The sequence below is a fragment of the Ranitomeya imitator genome, chromosome 10 (genome assembly GCF_032444005.1).
Source record: "Ranitomeya imitator isolate aRanImi1 chromosome 10, aRanImi1.pri, whole genome shotgun sequence".
NCBI classification, from domain to species: domain Eukaryota; kingdom Metazoa; phylum Chordata; class Amphibia; order Anura; family Dendrobatidae; genus Ranitomeya; species Ranitomeya imitator.
This window is the reverse complement of record NC_091291.1, coordinates 16400741-16420248: the sequence shown is the minus strand read 5'-3', so window position 1 is coordinate 16420248 and position 19508 is coordinate 16400741. Positions and strand designations below refer to the sequence as shown.

At 41.0% G+C, this 19508-nt stretch overlaps 1 protein-coding gene across 1 annotated transcript; it reads left to right on the top strand.

Moving 5' to 3' along the window:
- Positions 1–1110: 1110 nt before the first annotated feature.
- Positions 1111–9754, top strand: LOC138650936 (toll-like receptor 13). The gene is made up of 2 exons (XM_069740821.1): positions 1111–1171; positions 6609–9754. Exon 2 carries the CDS (start codon positions 6704–6706, stop codon positions 9587–9589), a length of 2886 nt encoding a protein of 961 aa, XP_069596922.1. The 5' UTR covers positions 1111–1171; positions 6609–6703; the 3' UTR covers positions 9590–9754.
- The last annotated feature ends 9754 nt before the right edge of the window (positions 9755–19508 follow it).

Here is a 19508-nt window from a genome sequence, read left to right as displayed (position 1 = left end):
GAGTCGTGACACTTAATTTTAGCGAAACCTTCCAAAAAGGTAGAGACAGCTATCTGTAGACCACTTTTTTTTTAGTATTCTTGACCCTTCCCCCTAAGAGGGAGAGCTAATTTCCAAACCAGAAGAACTCTAAGGCTATTATTACTCATGACACAAGATGAGTGAATCGAACCCTGGTCAATAGTAGTCCATGTCCACCAGACTGGACCCCTGCGAAACACATTTTTTTCTGATTTGCAGGCATGGTATGATGTCTACTAATTAGAAGAAGTGTCGTATAGACACTGAATTTTAGCAAAATCTTCCAGAAAGGTAGAGACAGCTGTCTGTAGAACACTTTATTTTAGTGTTCTTGACCCTTCCCCCTAAGGGGGAGAGCTAATTTCCAACCAGGAAGAACTCCAAGGCCATCATTACTAGTAATGACGAGCGAATAAACTCATTACTCGAGATTTCTCGAGCATGCTCGGGGGTCTTCCAAGTATTTTTTAGTGCTCGGAGATTTAGTTTTTCTTGCCGCAGCTGAATGATTTACATCTGTTAACCAGCATACGTACATGTGGGGATTCCCTAGCAACCAGGCAACCCCCTGAGCATGCTCGAGAAATCTCGAGTAATGAGCATATTCGCTCATCACTAATCATTACTCATGACTAGAGATGAGTGAATCGAACTCTGGTCAGTAGTAGTCCATGTCTACCAGAGAGGACCCCTGCGAAACGCATTTTTTTTCTGATTTGCAGGCATAGTATAATGTCTCCTAATTAGAAGTGTCGGGTAGAAGAGGTGCCTGTAGGTAGGTGGTGGTTTCACAAGGCTCCTGTCCATTGGTCATAGAGAAACGGATTCGTTCTTCTCCAGTCATGACCATAGAAGACAACCTCATCCAACCTCGGAAGAGTTTCCCCTGGAAGGAAAGATGGATTTTGAAGGGATCGGTCACTTCTTAGGACATTGCAAACTTGCAACCATTGTCGACCCTGGTAAAATCTAAAATGTACTTTTGTTTCAAGGTGGAACATTCTCTTTTTTTAATATTGTACGGAATGTGAAACTGCCGTAGTTTGGTGGAAAGTCGTCTTCTTATAGCAGAACTTCCTGATTTTCAGTGCAGAGGAGAAAGAGAGTGACAGATGACGGACTGAACAGGACAGAGCTGCGATCACACAAGGTACAAGATTACAGTTACTAGATCACTGCTACATATAATATCTAGTTATATATTTACACATGCATCTCTGTGCCTATATATATATTCTGTGTGCTATAGGGTTTATGACACTGTGTATCATTTTTTATATCTCAGTAAGCAGGAAGTTTATTGTTTAATTTCTTTATATTTTGCCTTGATACATTGCATCAGGTGCCAATAACCAACAGAATAAAGGGGGCGCTATAGCAAAAAATACCCATGTGACCTTCTCCTGTAGGTCGCTGGAGAAGAGCAACATACTCCTTTGGTCACGGGTTCCTTTTTGTATTGGCCCACAGTGTGAGGTTCCTGGAGAAAAGGGTACCGTAACGGGAGGTGAGGTTACCCCATCTTTATCCTAATAGTATTTATGGATCTATACTTTTGCATGGTCCATGTCTTTTTTTTCTACAGTTCTTACAAGGTTGACCATTTTGAAAAATTATTTTACGGTAAGGAGCCACTCTTTGCAGAAGTTCTCTACATGTGCAAAGAAGGGGGTGTTATCATGATAGGAAATATTGATAGGGGTTGTCCCTCCCTAACGTTAGGTTGTATGACTCGTTTTACAACTTTGGTGCTAGGTCTCCTTCTTTCCCGCACGTTGGGATTGTGCAATTGACATAGCTGAGCACTATCACCTTGTAAAGTGACATAAATATTTGTAAAAGGTTTCTAAGGCATGTGATATTATCTAATGAGGAAAATCCCCAGTCAAAACATGTGATCTACTGTAACGGAGGACTAAGAAGAAAGACACCATTCTTGGGGTATCTACAGTTATGGCATCTACTGAAGGTAGCACTCAGGTGCAGGACCAGCCCGACTAGGGGACACGAGTTTATGATCAGTGGAGGTTCTTCATCAGGTTGAGTGCCACAGTTTTTCCAAGCTCCATTGCCTCTTCTTTCTAAAGAGGTCAGGTTTACACATATTGGAAAAAGACAGATCTTGCCTGCAGCCACCACTAAGAGGAACTCCTTTTATACAGATGTTTAATTTTGGGAGGATCTATCAAGTCATGACATTTCTTTTTTAGAACATTCTTGTGTTCCCCATAAAATAACAATTTTGTAGGACATTTTCTCATAATTCTCCATTAGTGTCATTACTCCAGATATACATAACAAAAGCCCAAAATGGAAAATAAGTAACTGGTTTTCTCCAACATGCTCACAGCCCTGTGGGGGAGCCTAAGGGTACCTTCAAACATAACGATATCGTTAAGGATATCGTTGCAACGTCACGCTTTTTGTGACGTAGCAACGATCCCGCTAACGATCTCGTTATGTGTGACAGCGACCAACAATCAGGCCCCTGCTGGGAGCTCGTTGGTCGCTGGGGAATGATCAGGACCTTTTTTTGGTCGCTGATCACCCGCTGTCATCGCTGGATCAGCGTGTATGACGCCGATCCAGCGATGTGTTCACTGGTAACCAGGGTAAATATCGGGTTACTAAGCGCAGGGCTGCGCTTAGTAACCCGATATTTACCCTGGTTACCATTGTAAAAGTAAAAAAAAAAACAGTACATACTCACATTCCGATGTCTATCACGTCCCCCGCCGTCAGCTTCCCGCACTGACTGTGTCAGCGCCGGCCGTAAAGCAGAGCACAGTGGTGACGTCACCGCTGTGCTCTGCTTTACGGCCGGCGCTGACAGTCAGTGCGGGAAGCTGACGCCGGGGGACGTGACAGACATCGGAATGTGAGTAACGTACTGGTTTGTTTTTTTTACTTTTACAATGGTAACCAGGGTAAATATCGGGTTACTAAGTGTGGCCCTGCGCTTAGTAACCAGATGTTAACCCTGGTTACCCGGGAACTTCGGCATCATTGAAGACAGTTTCAACGATGCCGAAGTCTTTCCCCGAATCGTTGGTCGCTGGAGAGAGCCGTCTGTGTGACAGCTCCCCAGCGACCACACAACGACTTACCAACGATCACGGCCAGGTCGTATCGCTGGTCGTGATCGTTGGTAAGTTGTTTACTGTAGCGGTACCTTTAAAGGGAGACGTTATCTAGAAAGTACATGTAGGACGCTCCCAACAACTGGATCCATACAAAAAAACACTGGAGTATATGTCCAAAACATAATCTCCGAGCACACCCAAAATACTTGGAGAACACCCGAGCATGCTCGGAAAACTCGAGTAACGAGCACACTCGCTCATCACTAGTTCTAACTATTGACACTGAAATGTCAATTTAGACATGTATATCTTGGAGCCATAGAAAAAACACTGGAGTATATGTCCATATTTAAATAAGTTACAAGTTTATTATGTCACAATTCACAAAACATAAATATATACAAATTAGTTCATACAGAAAATACCAACTAATTCAGTCAGAGAAAGACCAGGTAGCACAGACCAAAATACAGTGTGGGTTACACCCGATGCCGTAAACAAATAAAGTGCATAGTGCAGATATGGGCAGGCAGAAACACGGGGGTAAATTTAATCCGTATAAAAAAGTCACTTGGCCCCATACAGAGGCACGTTTTAAACAGCGTGGCTACAGTGGTCAGGTTGTTAAAAAGGGGTATCTAAGGGCCAAAAGGACCCGTAGGAATGACCTTCTGGCCGAAGGAAGGAAGACAAAAAAAACAAAAAACTTGGGATGATCAACCGAGATTCGTGTCTACATTCAATCAACAATTGGGATGAAATGAGGCATATTTTAAGGAAACACTGGCCCGTTTTAACAACTGACCCTCTGCTAGGTAGATGTCTGTCTGACCAACCTCTTATGACAGCACGAAGGAGTAGTAATATTAGAGACATGCTCGTACGAAAGCACCGGACCCATTTAAAGCAGGGAGACAAAAAAAAGTTTTTTTTTTCCATGTGGTGAGTGTCTCGCCTGCAAAAATCTTGTCAGATCCTCAGTATTCACGTCATCAGATGGAGGGCGTGAATTCAGAATAAAAGAATATATTACATGTAGTACAACTCACGTTGTATACTATGCCATCTGTACATGTAATTTAGTTTATGTTGGGTTGACGTCTAGAGAGTTGCGTGTTCGCGTACGTGAACACGTAAGAGACATAAAAACAGCACGCGATGTGGAGGATGAAAACAGCTTGAAACCCATCCCTAAACACTTTCATCGACACCATAAATGTAATCCTAAAGATCTAAAGGTTTTGGGCATTGACAGGATTCGGGTAGGCATAAGAGGTGGTGATGTAAAACAGAAGCTGGCACAGAGAGAATGCCGTTGGATTACGGTATTAAACACAATCGCTCCTGCAGGCCTTAATGAGCAATTGAGTTTCAGTTACTTTCTATAGAGACAGTTCCGGTTTTTATTGTTTTTATATTGCTTGTTGCTGTATGTTTTTTTGTTCTGTTTGTGTGTTTTTAACTTTTTTTCTTTGATTATTTGTATTTAGTCATCTCTATGTATACCTGTGGCACTGTTGATGTGGTTCCCCTACCGAAAAGAGTATATGAGACCCATAATCAAATGCAGGAATGGTTGACTTGTTCTTGCCTCGAATCATCCTCACATTTAACACTTGGCATCTTGAAGTCACGGCACTCGTGGAGTGATGAGAGAATGGATCCAAGGACCACTTTTGTCCCTGATGAATATAAGTGTCACGTTTTATATTGTATATAACACTTTCCTGTTGGTAGGGACACTGACGTTATGCTGTAATGTGCGTCTTTATTCGTGTTCACGATTGTGTGTTCACACCTATGGCGACTACATTGTATTCTTAACATCGTCACCTCCCCTCCCCTTGTCTTTTTCCATGGACGTGTATTCCGTGGATTTATAGAGATTTTGAATAATAAGTTAAAATTTTCATTCAATATTGAGCACTTTCGCACTTCTGGGGTTTCCCTTCTTTTGATTCAGTATATATGGGATCATTATTCTTTTTTATTTTAAGACGGCATATTCCTTTTTTGGATTTGGGCGTACTAGATATACGTTACCGGATTGATCCATTGTGCGCATGTCCTCTGCCATCTGTAGTCCGGGGCATTGTGGGTGGCGCCATTTAATGATGCGTGCGGTGCAGTGACGTCATCGCGACGAAGCTGTGAACCGCGGCGCCATGTTGGACGCCGTTCGTGATGCAACTCCTGGTCGGGTGGACGGGGTACATGCGCCGCAACAGGTGGAATCAATGTAACAATTGGGGGACCTATAAATATCATCTGTAGACATCCAGCAGCACCGCCCCCTGACGAAGCTGACATGAAACGCGCGTTGGGGCTACGGTGTGGATCCTCCTTGATGCCAGCATATGGGTAAGAACCCGGGGTGGGAATGATTATCTATCCTTAGATTTTTGGAGCCTCTGTATAGGGCCAAGTGACTTTTTTATACGGATTAAATTTACCCCCGTGTTTCTGCCTGCCCATATCTGCACTATGCACTTTATTTGTGTACGGCATCGGGTGTAACCCACACTGTATTTTGGTCTGTGCTACCTGGTCTTTCTCTGACTGAATTAGTTGGTATTTTCTGTATGAACTAATTTGCATATATTTATGTTTTGTGAATTGTGACATAATAAACTTGTAACTTATTTAAATATGGACATATACTCCAGTGTTTTTTTCTATGGCTCCAAGGTATACATGTCTAAATTGACATTTCAGTGTCAATAGTTAGAACTAGTGATGAGCGAGTGTGCTCGTTACTCGAGTTTTCCGAGCATGCTCGGGTGTTCTCCAAGTATTTTGGGTGTGCTCGGAGATTATGTTTTTGTCTCCGCAGCTGCATGATTTGCAGCTGCTAGACAGCCTGAATACATGTGAGGATTCCCTAACAAACAGGCAATCCCTGCATGTGTTGAGGCTGTCCAACAGCCGCAAATTATGCAGCTGCGGAGACAAAAACATTCTACGAGCACGCCCAAAATACTTGGAGAACACCTGAGCATGCTCGGAAAACTCAAGTAACGAGCACACTTGCTCATCAATAGTTAGAACTTTGTTCCTTGGGGGGGTGTCTAACGCTGTCCAATAAGTGCTTCTGATGTCGGATTGTGTAGGTACACACCTGTTTTACAAGGAGAATGGTAACACCCAGTTGTCAATTTATTCATAAATTTCTAGGAAAAATTAGAGAAAAAGCGCAATCTAGAGTTATAAGAAAATGTTATCCGTAATGGTTGTTTTATTGGGAATATATGTATTTATTAAGGGAAATCTGTCATTTTATTCATGCTGTCCGAACCTGCAACTTTTACAATATGTACACATGCTATTCTATGGATACGATGGGGATTTTCAGAATAGAGATAGAGATCAGATAGTACCTGAATCTTGACTAATTTGGAAGGGGTATTAGGTAGATGCTCGAGAGTTGCACTGTGACCATGTTTGCTCCTCTAGATTATACTAGTTTATATATTATTCCCATATAACCTCTCTTATCTTCTCTAGGTCGCTTGTCTTCTGGATGTCCATATCGTTGTGGAATATGGGGCCACCATTCAACTCATCCTTCATTTCTGAACCATTTACAAGGACTGGGAAAGATGAAATATGAACTCCTGGCCAACTCTTCAGGAAGGATGAAACTTCCCTTGGTCATCGTGCAGTTGGCAGCTCTTTTCGTTTCCTCAGTGACAAGTTACGGGTTTAGAAACTGCATCCAAAAATATGAAAGTTATACCACTTTCGTATGCATGAACCGCTATGAACTGAGCATAGACAAGGTTGTATCTGATATCCGCAGTACAGCTAAGGTCCTCATTATATCTCAAAATATAATCAAAATTTTACCTCCTGGGAGCTTTCGTCATCTATCTCGGCTCCAGAGCTTGAATGTAAGCTTTAACCGACTGGAGACTGTTCAGTCAGGCGCCTTTGAAAACTTGGAATCCTTAATTTCTTTGGACTTATCATATAACGAGATAAGCATGTTATCCTCAGGAGTTTTAGATGGACTCCGAAGCTTAGCCCATCTCTACCTACAAAACAATGCCCTTGTCTTCATATATCCTAACGTTTTTGGACCTCTTATCAATTTAAGAAGTCTAAACTTGTCAGTCAACCATTTGAACAATTTCAGTAATGTTATCCATGCCATTCAGCCACTGAACCAACTCAAGAATCTCAGCTTGTGCAGTAATAGTATCATCCACCTGGTTCATAGCCATTCACTTCCAAGCAACTTGTCCACTCTGTTCCTCTGCAAAAATGACCTACAAGATTTAGCATGCCACCAGGATTTTTTCATAAGGGTCAAATATCTTGACCTGTCTTACAATAATATCTCCACCGCTGACTTGCAAAAAGTTAACCTGAGTTATACAAACTATTTAACCGTTGCATCTAACCCTAATTTCGACATTCTGAAATTTTTGGAGAATCCCACAATACCACCCGAGAAGATTGACTACTCAGGATTAAATTTAAGCACTTCTTATAAATTGAGGGCATTGTGTTCCTATTTAAGAGGCAAAGAGCTTTCACACTTGAATTTAATTCGGAACAACATTAGAACTTTACCAAAGTTGACATTAGAAAATTGTCCTTCAAGTGTCCAGGTGGACTTATCACTCAATAGACTTTATCATATCAACTGCTTAAAGTTCCTCAAGCCCTCCAATTTTTCATCTTTGACTATTGAACATAACCTCTTAAAAAGTTTGACATCCTGTGACAATGTGACCATATTTCCGGAGCTGACAACCATCTCTTTTCGATATAACAGGATATGGACAGTGCAATCCAATGCATTTAACTTTGCTCCAAATCTGGATGTGCTAAATTTGAACATCAATAACATAATTTTTCTGAACAAAAACTCCTTTTCTGGATTAAGAAATCTCAGGATGCTGCGTCTGGATAATAATCTGATAACAGATTTGTACAAAAACAGCTTTTTGGGTTTAAGCAAGCTTACAACTCTCAACCTCCGAAATAACAGGGTGTCTGTCATTTTCAACAGAGTATTTGAAAGTTTGGAGAATTTGAAAATATTGGATCTTGGAGGAAACAAAATTACGCATGTTGAAAAAGAGTCATTCTTTGGAATGAGAAGTCTTTCAAAGTTATATCTAGATTCTAACCAGATTAGGCAAATTACCGGGGAAATGTTTAATTTCCTTGAGGCAACTTTACAAGTCTTGGATTTGAAGTCAAACAAGTTGCGTTTCCTATCTTCCCAATTATATGCTGCTCCGTTCTCAAAACTTCGTAATGTCTATGACTTGAAACTTCAGAATCAACAGCCATACGGGCTAACAGCAATTCCAAAAGGTTTCTTCAAAGGTCTCGACAGTCTAAATGCTCTTTATTTGGGACAAAACAGACTTACCCGGTTAGCATCCAATGTGTTTGATGAGCTCCAAAATCTAACATATCTCAGCTTGGCAGAAGACTGCAATGGAGTCCAAAACCTCTCGCCAGAAACTTTCAAAAACTTAGTCAATCTAAAATTCCTGGATCTGGAAAATATGTGTATACAGTCTTTGAGCCCGGGAATTTTCGAAAACCTTATCAATCTCAAAAGACTACAGCTAACAAAGAATGGATTAAGGCAAATAAATTCATCAATATTTCATAACATGACTAAATTGGTATACCTTGACATATATAAGTGTCCCCTGACATGCACTTGCGATAACCAGGATTTTAAAAGTTGGTTAAATACATCAAATATACAAATTGTGTACGCGTATAACATAACATGTAGCAATAACCGTAGTGATTTTTTCCTAGACTTTGATACGCAAGTCTGTGACCGAGCTATAAAGCAAACACTTTTTGGCTGTTCTTTCACCTTCTTGTGCCTCTTAATGATCATTCCCATCATCCTCAGTAAATCCTACTGGCGTATTAAGTATAATTACTTCCTTTTTATCTCTTGGCTAAATGAACGCTGGAATTCTAAAAAGGACATCTACAAATATGATGCTTTTGTGTCCTATAACACTCGGGATGAAGATTGGGTGTATGAAACTATGTTGCCCATGCTGGAGAGATGTTCTCCTTCTAAAGGACTTCGACTTTGCCTCCACCATCGGGATTTTCAACTGGGTAGGTACATCGTTGACAATATTGTGGACAGCATACACAATAGTCGAAAAACCGTTTGCGTGGTGAGCAGGAGCTACCTTCAAAGCGAGTGGTGTTCGTTGGAGATGCAGTTGGCCAGCTATAAGTTATTTGATGAATTGAGAGACGTTCTTGTTCTCATATTTTTGGAGGACATTCCGTTACGAGAACTTTCCACCTACCACAGGATGAGAAAGGTCATGCTGAAGAAGACTTATATCACATGGCCAAGTGAACCGGAAGCTCAACAGTTATTTTGGGCCAAAGTTAGAAAGGCTTTGAGGGGCGATGACAAAGAAGATGAGGATGAAGATAACTTATTATTTAGTAATGATGAAGCCCTGTTTATATCCAGTTGACCTACCCAATTACTGTATAGTCATAATATATTGTAAATAGGTTGTAATAGCAAATAATTTCTTCTGACCAGTTGGTATTATTGCGTTTACAACCCATGTAGACTTGTTTGATAGCACTTCTAGGATGGAAGTCATGTGATTTCAATAAATAATGCCAATATCAGATATATTCTACTTGCAGATTTAATTAGAAAGAAGGTCTAGTGCCACTCATAGGTTGTATCTGGTACTGTAGCTCAGCCCCATTCACGTAAATGGAGCTGAGCTACACGAACTTGAACTTTGTTGGGTTGTGAACGTTGTTGTCTTGGACTACATAGTCTTAAAGCGATAACTCTGCAGTTGTCGGTGGCCTTGTCTAGGCTTCCATTGTTGGGCTGCAGATCTGTCATTCAACACGAGTGACTTTTTAACGACGGCACCTGACAAAGGCCGAAAAAGTTCAAACACGGTATGTCAATTTTTTCGTCAGATGTCTTTAATCGGTCATGTTATTTTGTGTCACAATTTTGCTTTGAGACCCGGAGCTCAATTTAAGCCTTCAACATCCCCTTTAGAGATCCACTTAGAGCAAGTAAATAAAATCTGTCCCTTCTTCCTCCATTAGACTCATTATTAATGTCCTAAACACCCTCATTATAATCAGTCATTTAATATGGGGACGGTATTGATATATGTGTACTGTAGAGGACTGTAAGAGAATGACATGGCCAACGTTGCCTCAAGGAAGGAGACTGTGTGATTGATGTATATGTGAATCCTATAGGCATCCAGACATGCAAATCAATAGATGTCCACTATGCTAAGGAGTTTTCTTCATAGTCAAGCTTGTGTAGATGGAAGCATAAATCTGCTATAATGTCGCAGAGTTGACAAAGGAAGGAAGCTTGAACTTTTATCCATAAACTATAAAAATTAGGAGCCAACTATTAAAATATGTATAAAATTGAAAACACCTAAGAATGATAAGATGGGGAAGATCTGGTGGACCCACCAAGCTCTTGCTCATTTGGGGAGTGGAGCGGTATATTTTATAGCTCCTAGGCAAAAGTTGGAATTACAATTATGTGGCAAAGGGAATTTTGGAACCATTCTGCACCCCTTTAGCTATACTTCGGGGGTGTAAACTTGCTCAGTGTTGGGTAATACAATATTCTGAATTAATTCCTATATCAATGCCTAAACAGCAATAAATACATATTCTTACATGTAGAGAAACGTACGTACTCAAGCCCACAGTGACACCTGAAGATCGTAGTGGTGGCCTCAACCCAAGCTTGGTCAGATAGCTTTCACCTTCCAAAGACTAGATCCATCATTTTCAGCTAAATAGAGTAGATGAGGAGATGCCTCATAAATGATTGTCTCGAACTTTGCTTTTCTACAGCCAACTTTAAGTCCCGATACACATTGGAGAAAATTTGACCTCACATGCCATTACCTTCTGACATTATGTGTTGGGGGAAAGAAGGATTGGACATGTCAAAATTACAACAATTGATCCTACTGTTCACTTGGTAGATAATATCAGTAGGACATCACACCCAAATGCAATATCTGCAAAACTGTCAGGTTTGTCCAACCTTTCTCTAATGTGTATGGACGCCTTGATTCTAAAGATGACTGGCTACAAGAAGTTGATGATACATCTCGATGAGGCATCTCTTTGACCCTTCGATTGTGGAAACTATGTACATCAAAAGGGATGGATCTGGTCCTTGAATGTTGGACGCTATCTATTCTAATGAGATGGAATATGTCCACCAGGTATGATATTGAACGTTTCCTAGTAGTGCTAGTGGTCTTCATCTTACAGAGGTAGATAGATTTTTTGCTCTTCCCACTAAAACACATGCATGCTCAACCAAATCGAGAGTACATGTATATGGAGCGGTCAGAAGACTTGACTGACATTAGAATACTGTCTTAGGGCACCTTCAAAGAAAATAGTATAGGATTTCTCCTTATCCCAGTAATGAGATATGATAAGAAGGTTGTATCTTTGTTGTAAACCGAGATTCTAATTTACTTAATGAGAAATTCATCTCTGCTTTTACCCAGAGGCTTTTCCTTTTCTTCGTTTGCATACTAAGAAAAGTGAAGGGTCCTGGGAATTTAACTGTAAGTTCATTTGCCTGCAGATAAGCACAAGTCGTGCCGCCGACGACACGTGATTGATTCTGAAATCTCCTGGTGGTTTTCTATTATGAGTAAACATTACATAATCATGACTTTAATATATGTTGCACAGTTTGGAGATTTCTTCTGTAATCTCTCCACAGTGACATGTAATCTGCTAATGAGCCTGTAACTGAAGTTTCCTTTATTGTCTTCGGTGTTTTGACGGAAAGAAGATGAATATTAAAGATGTTTGGATGCAGCAGAAGGGCTGATTTATCTGAAATGATGAATGACTGGTTGACCTGCCATTTTGGGTCAACCCATGAATGATGAGTGATCTATCGCAGACAGAAATGTGGCATAGAAAAATCTCAATGAACCAAAGTCTTGGCTCGAATAAAGTTGAGGTTTACCTTGTTTTCTTCTTTGGATGCTTTCGAAGTGATTTATGTTAGCTTAATGACTGGACGACCTGACTTTTTGTGGGTCAACCCATGAATGGTAACTTCTTCAAGATGAGTAATATATAGCAGGCAGAAATTGGGATGGAGATATTTAAGTGAACCAGAAACGTGGCTTGATTAAAGTTGAGGTTTACCCTAAGCTTTCTGCTTTTCCATCGATGATGGCAGAGGATGTTGTTCATGGAGATAAATCAAATTCCAAGAGTTTAAGCCTTTGTATATAAAGGTTGCCATAAGAAATGGCTCAGATCTTTGTATGTTTATACCCAACTAATGTAGACCTTGTCCTCAGGAGAACATTGAAGGATTCACCACCAAATGTAAAAGTAAGGATACCGCTGGTGTGAGGTGGCGGGACAAGGAGGTTGGATGGTTGACCTTAATTTAAAAAGTTTTAATGGTAGATGGTACCAATAATCTATGCTAGAATGAAGAAAGGTGAAGATAAGACATTACGACAAGATGTTATACCTTGCGAGATACCTCATAATACCGTCAAGGGACAAAACCAGAAGCCAATGGACAAAGCCAATATGTCTAAGTATTTTGACATCTAATTCTATTTAGTCATTTTTACCAAATTATGATGGTGGTCTGGGATTTAGTCATAAGTCATGACATGTACAACTAGTAATATTGCCATCGCAATAGACTTGTTGCCCAAGAGTTGAGTCCCGGAGACCTACAGCATCATAACATGATAAATATTCTTCTCCTGTCCTGCAAAGACCTTGAAATATATGAAACTCACTTCAGAGATATAATTCTTTATATCACTGAATGAAGGTGTTTGATGTCAACTTCAAAAGATAAAAGAGCATTGACAGGTCTGCACCATTACCAGCCCCATGGAGGTGCCTGAAAGAGCATTGTCCAAAAATGGAATAAAAACAAAAAGCATAAAGTGGGTTTCCACTGATCTACAGACAACATCCTGGGTACATGTGGTCTATATAAATATATAGATTTTATACTACTTTTTTTTTCAATCTGTATCATATCCTTTGTTTAAGCTCCGATGCACCAGGCTGCACACTTCGTTGACTTTTGGGTAAAGAAGTCACCTGGGTGTATTTCCCAATGACATACAAAAAAACAAGGGGGTACAATGTCAAAGATCAAAATCAAGTTCTCAATCACAGTGCAAGATTTTGCCACCAAGCAGAGGCTGTTTTACTCTTTCCATGCCATTTCCGAGCAATGACATGTGTTCAATATCGGTTTGTGAACATGGCCTTAAACATTGTCATGTTGTATTGTATGACTATTTCCCCGTGTCTTATATCTGTTCTTAATGGTCCATAGCAAAAAAAAATTCAAAACACTACATCTGGAAAAGGAGAATCATTCAACCTGTCATTACTGGACAAGAGGAAGCCAGAAAGCTACCGGCCTCACGACTGTATTATACATCAGCTTATTTTATTATCATGCCGGACAGGGGCATACATAGAAATCATGGGGCCCCATAGCAGAAGTCCTAATTGCCTCCACCAAACACAAAAAAAATGATATTCGGAGGGGTTACAGGAGAGTATATCTCACAACCTTACATTCACAACAAAGTAATTTTCCTCCTGTTGAAGCCTCGTTTCCTACGAATTAAGATATGCCTTTCATGGCCCACATAAAGTATGACGCCAACAAAAAGCCCCCAACACAGTATGATACCCTCACAGTGAATTTCTACACAGTACACTCCACACACAGTGTACATCACCTACCACCCCACAACATATGATACCCCCACAGTGACCCCAATACAGTATGATGGCCCCGGCACAGCCCTCCACATCGTATAATACCCCAGACACAATATAATAGCCACAGTGTAATGGCCCTCCACACAGTATGATGACCCCAACACATCCCCCCACATTATATAATGCCCCAGACACAGTATAATGTCCTCACAAGCCCTCAACACAGTATGATGACCCCAACACATCCCCCCACATTATATAATGCCCCAGACACAGTATGTCTTCACAAGCCCTCCACACAGTATGATGACCCCAACACATCCCCCCACATTATATAATGCCCCAGACATAGTATAATGTCCTCACAAGCCCTCCACGCAGTATGATGGCCCCAACACATCCCCCCACATTAGATAATGCCCCAGATACAGTATAATGTCCTCACAAGCCCTCCACACAGTATGATGGCCCCAACACATCCCCCCACATTATATAATGCCCCATAGTATAATGTCCTCACAAGCCCTCCACACAGTATGATGGCCCCAACACATCCCCCCACATTATATAATGCCCCAGATACAGTATAATGTCCTCACAAGCTCTCCACACAGTATGATGACCCCAACACATCCCCCCACATTATATAATGCCCCATAGTATAATGTCCTCACAAGCCCTCCACACAGTATGATGACCCCAACACATCCCCCCACATTATATAATGCCCCATAGTATAATGTCCTCACAAGCCCTCCACACAGTATGATGGCCCCAACACATCCCCCCACATTATATAATGCCCCATAGTATAATGTCCTCACAAGCCCTCCACACAGTATGATGGCCCCAACACATCCCCCCACATTATATAATGCCCCAGATACAGTATAATGTCCTCACAAGCTCTCCACACAGTATGATGACCCCAACACATCCCCCCACATTATATAATGCCCCATAGTATAATGTCCTCACAAGCCCTCCACACAGTATGATGGCCCCGACACAGCCCTCCATATTATATAATGCCTCAGACACAGTATAATGTCCTCACAAGCCCTCCACACATTATGCTGGCCCCAATAGATCCCTCCACATTATATAATGTCCCAGATATAGTATATTGGCCCCATAAGCCCTCCAAACAGTGTAATGGCCCCTACACAGTCCTGGAAACTGTATAATGGCTGCCACACTGTCCTGCAAATTGTATAATGGGCCCCATATAGCCCTACAAACTGTATAATGGCACCCACACAGTCCTGTAAACTGCATAATGGCCCCCGCATAGCCCTGCAAGCTGCATAATGTGTCCCACATAGCCACATAGCCCCACTAGTTTTATAAATCTTGTTTATTATTGGAACAGCCGTAATGTGATGCAACAGGACCTCCACCTACTGTGCTCTATATGAATTTGGGTCCCCAACACACTACAGCCAGGTGGAGTGATGGAGTTATGCAATCCTTGCCCCAAAAGTGGATGGTCATAGACTGATTGGACATGTTTCTGGACAAGGTTTGGGATGGGACTTAAACATCCCTACTGTATTTCGCCAACAGACATATGAGTAAATGTGCTAAACCTACAGCTCTCAGAACCATTTAAAGGGGTAATTTCACTGGATTTTTCTTATTTAAACTGAGTATGTTTTCCAATTGACGCTGTTTCTCTGATTCTGGAACTTTTTTTTGTTTTCTTCTGTACCCTTCCGTTCCAAAGTTATGCCCCCTAAAAATAAAGGGGCAAATTTTCCCTTCAATCACCTAGGCGTATACCACATGTCTCTGTGGGCGTGGCTGTGTTTTGATTGGCCAGCATCACAGTAGAAAAAGCAAACACCCACAGAGTAGTTAATTTGCATCTTTATTACTGCAGGGCATAATTTTGGAATAGAGAGGCACAGAAGAAAAAGAAAAACTGTTTTAGAATCAGTGAAGTAGCGGTACTTAGAGGAGGTACTCAGTTTAAATTTTAAAAATCCAGTGAAAAGTCCTCTTTAAAGAGATTTTCTGCCTAAATTTGAGGTACTTAGGCAATGGATCCCTAGAAACCAACTTCTCTCAAAGCTCCCTTTTAGTTGACTTTCTGGGCCGACCAGATCTGGGCCTGTCCTGGGTGATTCCAAGCTGCTTATGTTTCTGCAAAATTCTTACGACTGTACTCTGATTACAGCCGACCTTCCTTGCGATCTGGGGGCCAGTATAACCCTCTTCATGTAGCACCACAACTCGCACACGATCCTCCGCTGACAAAAATCTGAAGGCTCCCATCATAAAACTCTACAGTATGATTCACTAGATGGACCAACAGATAAAACAAACAAACAAAGCAGCAGATGTGATGCAATATAATGCAATGTGATTGGCTGCCATATCCCGGTTATGATGGTCACAAGAACCTTATCTGTGATTGGCTAATTTTGGATCTGAAGCTGTACAATGTTTAGTTCTGCTTTCAATTCCCATATTGTTGCAATAATTTCAGGCAAAACTGCTTCAAAAGCTAAAAATATTACAGGGAAAGAATGCAAAATTGTATTCTGAACAAAACCATATATAATATGTCATATTAGCATCGAAAATATTCGACAGAAAACGATTAAAACTTGAAAAATCAATCAATTTATCCTATGCAGGACTTTTGAACACCACTGTACTTTTATCTGAACAGAGAACATTCTTCCAAAACGTTTTAGGCTTTTTCCGGTAAGTTTTGGCAAACTCCAGCCTGGCTTTTTTATGTCTCGGGGTAAGAAGTGGGGTCTTCCTGGGTCTCCTACCATACAGTCCCTTTTCATTCAGATGCCGACGGATAGTACGGGTTGACACTGTTGTACCCTCGGACTGCAGGGCAGCTTGAACTTGTTTGCATGTTAGTAGAGGTTCTTTATCCAACATCCGCACAATCTTGCGTTGAAATCTCTTGTCAGTTTTTCTTTTCCGCCCACATCTAGGGAGGTTAGCCACAGTGCATGGGCTTTACACTTCTTGGTGACACTGCGCACGGTAGACACAGTTACATTCAGGTCTTTGGAGATGGACTTGTAGCCTTGAGATTGCTCATGCTTCCTCACAATTTGGTTTCTCAAGTCCTCAGACAGTTCTTTGGTCTTCTTTCTTTTCTCCATGCTCAATGTGGGGCACACAAGGACACAGGACAGAGGTTGAGTCAACTTTAATCCATGTCGACCGGCTGCAAGTGTGATTTAGTTATTGCCAACACCTGTTAGGTGCCACAGGTAAGTTACAGGGGCTGTTAATTACACTAATTACAGAAGCATCACGTGATTTTTCGAACAGTGCCAATACTTTTGTCCATCCCCCTTTTTGAGTTTGGTGTGGAATTATATCCAATTTGGCTTTAGGACAATTCTTTTTGTGGTTTTTTCATTTAAGACAAATGAAATGACGATAATAATAACAAAGAATTTGTGATTGCAATCATTTTCAGGAAGAAACTGAGTATTATCTGACATAATTGCAGGGGTGTTAGTACTTTTGGCCATGACTGTAAATAGCTGCAAGTCACAATTATGTATGAGATAGCCAAGATGATTGTCTATAAAATGATGGCTGTGTCACGATAAATGCAGTAGTGGATGGTGAGATATGGAGCCTGAAAGTCAAAGCATTGTTACCCTTTTGCTCGTCAGTCTGTGTATACAGTATACAGTGGGGCAAAAAAGTATTTAGTCAGTCAGCAATAGTGCAAGTTCCACCACTTAAAAAGATGAGAGGCGTCTGTAATTTACATCATAGGTAGACCTCAACTATGGGAGACAAACTGAGAAGAAAAAATCCAGAAAATCACATTGTCTGTTTTTTTAACATTTTATTTGCATATTATGGTGGAAAATAAGTATTTGGTCGGAAACAAACAATCAAGATTTCTGGCTCTCACAGACCTGTAACTTCTTCTTTAAGAGTCTCCTCTTTCCTCCACTCATTACCTGTAGTAATGGCACCTGTTTAAACTTGTTATCAGTATAAAAAGACACCTGTGCACACCCTCAAACAGTCTGACTCCAAACTCCACTATGGTGAAGACCAAAGAGCTTTCAAAGGACACCAGAAACAAAATTGTAGCCCTGCACCAGGCTGGGAAGACTGAATCTGCAATAGCCAACCAGCTTGGAGTGAAGAAATCAACAGTGGGAGCAATAATTAGAAAATGGAAGACATATAAGACCACTGATAATCTCCCTCGATCTGGGGCTCCACGCAAAATCCCACCCCGTGGGGTCAGAATGATCACAAGAACGGTGAGCAAAAATCCCAGAACCAAGCAGGGGGACCTAGTGAATGAACTGCAGAGAGCTGGGACCAATGTAACAAGGCCTACCATAAGTAACACACTACGCCACCATGGACTCAGATCCTGCAGTGCCAGACGTGTCCCACTGCTTAAGCCAGTACATGTCCGGGCCCGTCTGAAGTTTGCTAGAGAGCATTTGGATGATCCAGAGGAGTTTTGGGAGAATGTCCTATGGTCTGATGAAACCAAACTGAAACTGTTTGGTAGAAACACAACTTGTCGTGTTTGGAGGAAAAAGAATACTGAGTTGCATCCATCAAACACCATACCTACTGTAAAGCATGGTGGTGGAAACATCATGCTTTGGGGCTGTTTCTCTGCAAAGGGGCCAGGACGACTGATCCTGGTACATGAAAGAATGAATGGGGCCATGTATCGTGAGATTTTGAGTGCAAACCTCCTTCCATCAGCAAGGGCATTGAAGATGAAACGTGGCTGGGTCTTTCAACATGACAATGATCCAAAGCACACCGCCAGGGCAACGAAGGAGTGGCTTCGTAAGAAGCATTTCAAGGTCCTGGAGTGGCCTAGCCAGTCTCCAGATCTCAACCCTATAGAAAACCTTTGGAGGGAGTTGAAAGTCCGTGTTGCCAAGCGAAAAGCCAAAAACATCACTGCTCTAGAGGAGATCTGCATGGAGGAATGGGCCAACATACCAACAACAGTGTGTGGCAACCTTGTGAAGACTTACAGAAAACGTTTGACCTCTGTCATTGCCAACAAAGGATATATTACAAAGTATTGAGATGAAATTTTGTTTCTGACCAAATACTTATTTTCCACCATAATATGCAAATAAAATGTTAAAAAAACAGACAATGTGATTTTCTGGATTTTTTTTCTCAGTTTGTCTCCCATAGTTGAGGTCTACCTATGATGTAAATTACAGACACCTCTCATCTTTTTAAGTGGTGGAACTTGCACTATTGCTGACTGACTAAATACTTTTTTGCCCCACTGTATATGTTTTTATTTTATATAATATCACAACTTCATTAAAAAATAAAATTATTAATCTTGCCAATTTCACACTTTCCCCTTGCTGTGTTGTTTTTTTTTTTTTTTAAAGACTTTTAGTATTTTCAGCAGATTCCTTATCACCAGAGGCAGGATTATAGTGAGAAGTAACACCTCTATACACAGATGATAAAACAGGATCCCCCAAACACAATAGATGATGTTAAACCGACTCTGCTTCCTGCCCCCTTTCACCTTTGCACACGCTCATTAAATGCTTCAATACAGAAGATAAGCTAATGTACGTGTGCATTTCCTGCAACAACAGGAAGTTAGAACTTTAAAAAATCCCC

Bases quoted from the DNA above. Each gene is read 5' to 3' on its own strand.
- LOC138650936 (XM_069740821.1), top strand. From the start codon at position 6,704: ATGAAATATGAACTCCTGGCCAACTCTTCAGGAAGGATGAAACTTCCC.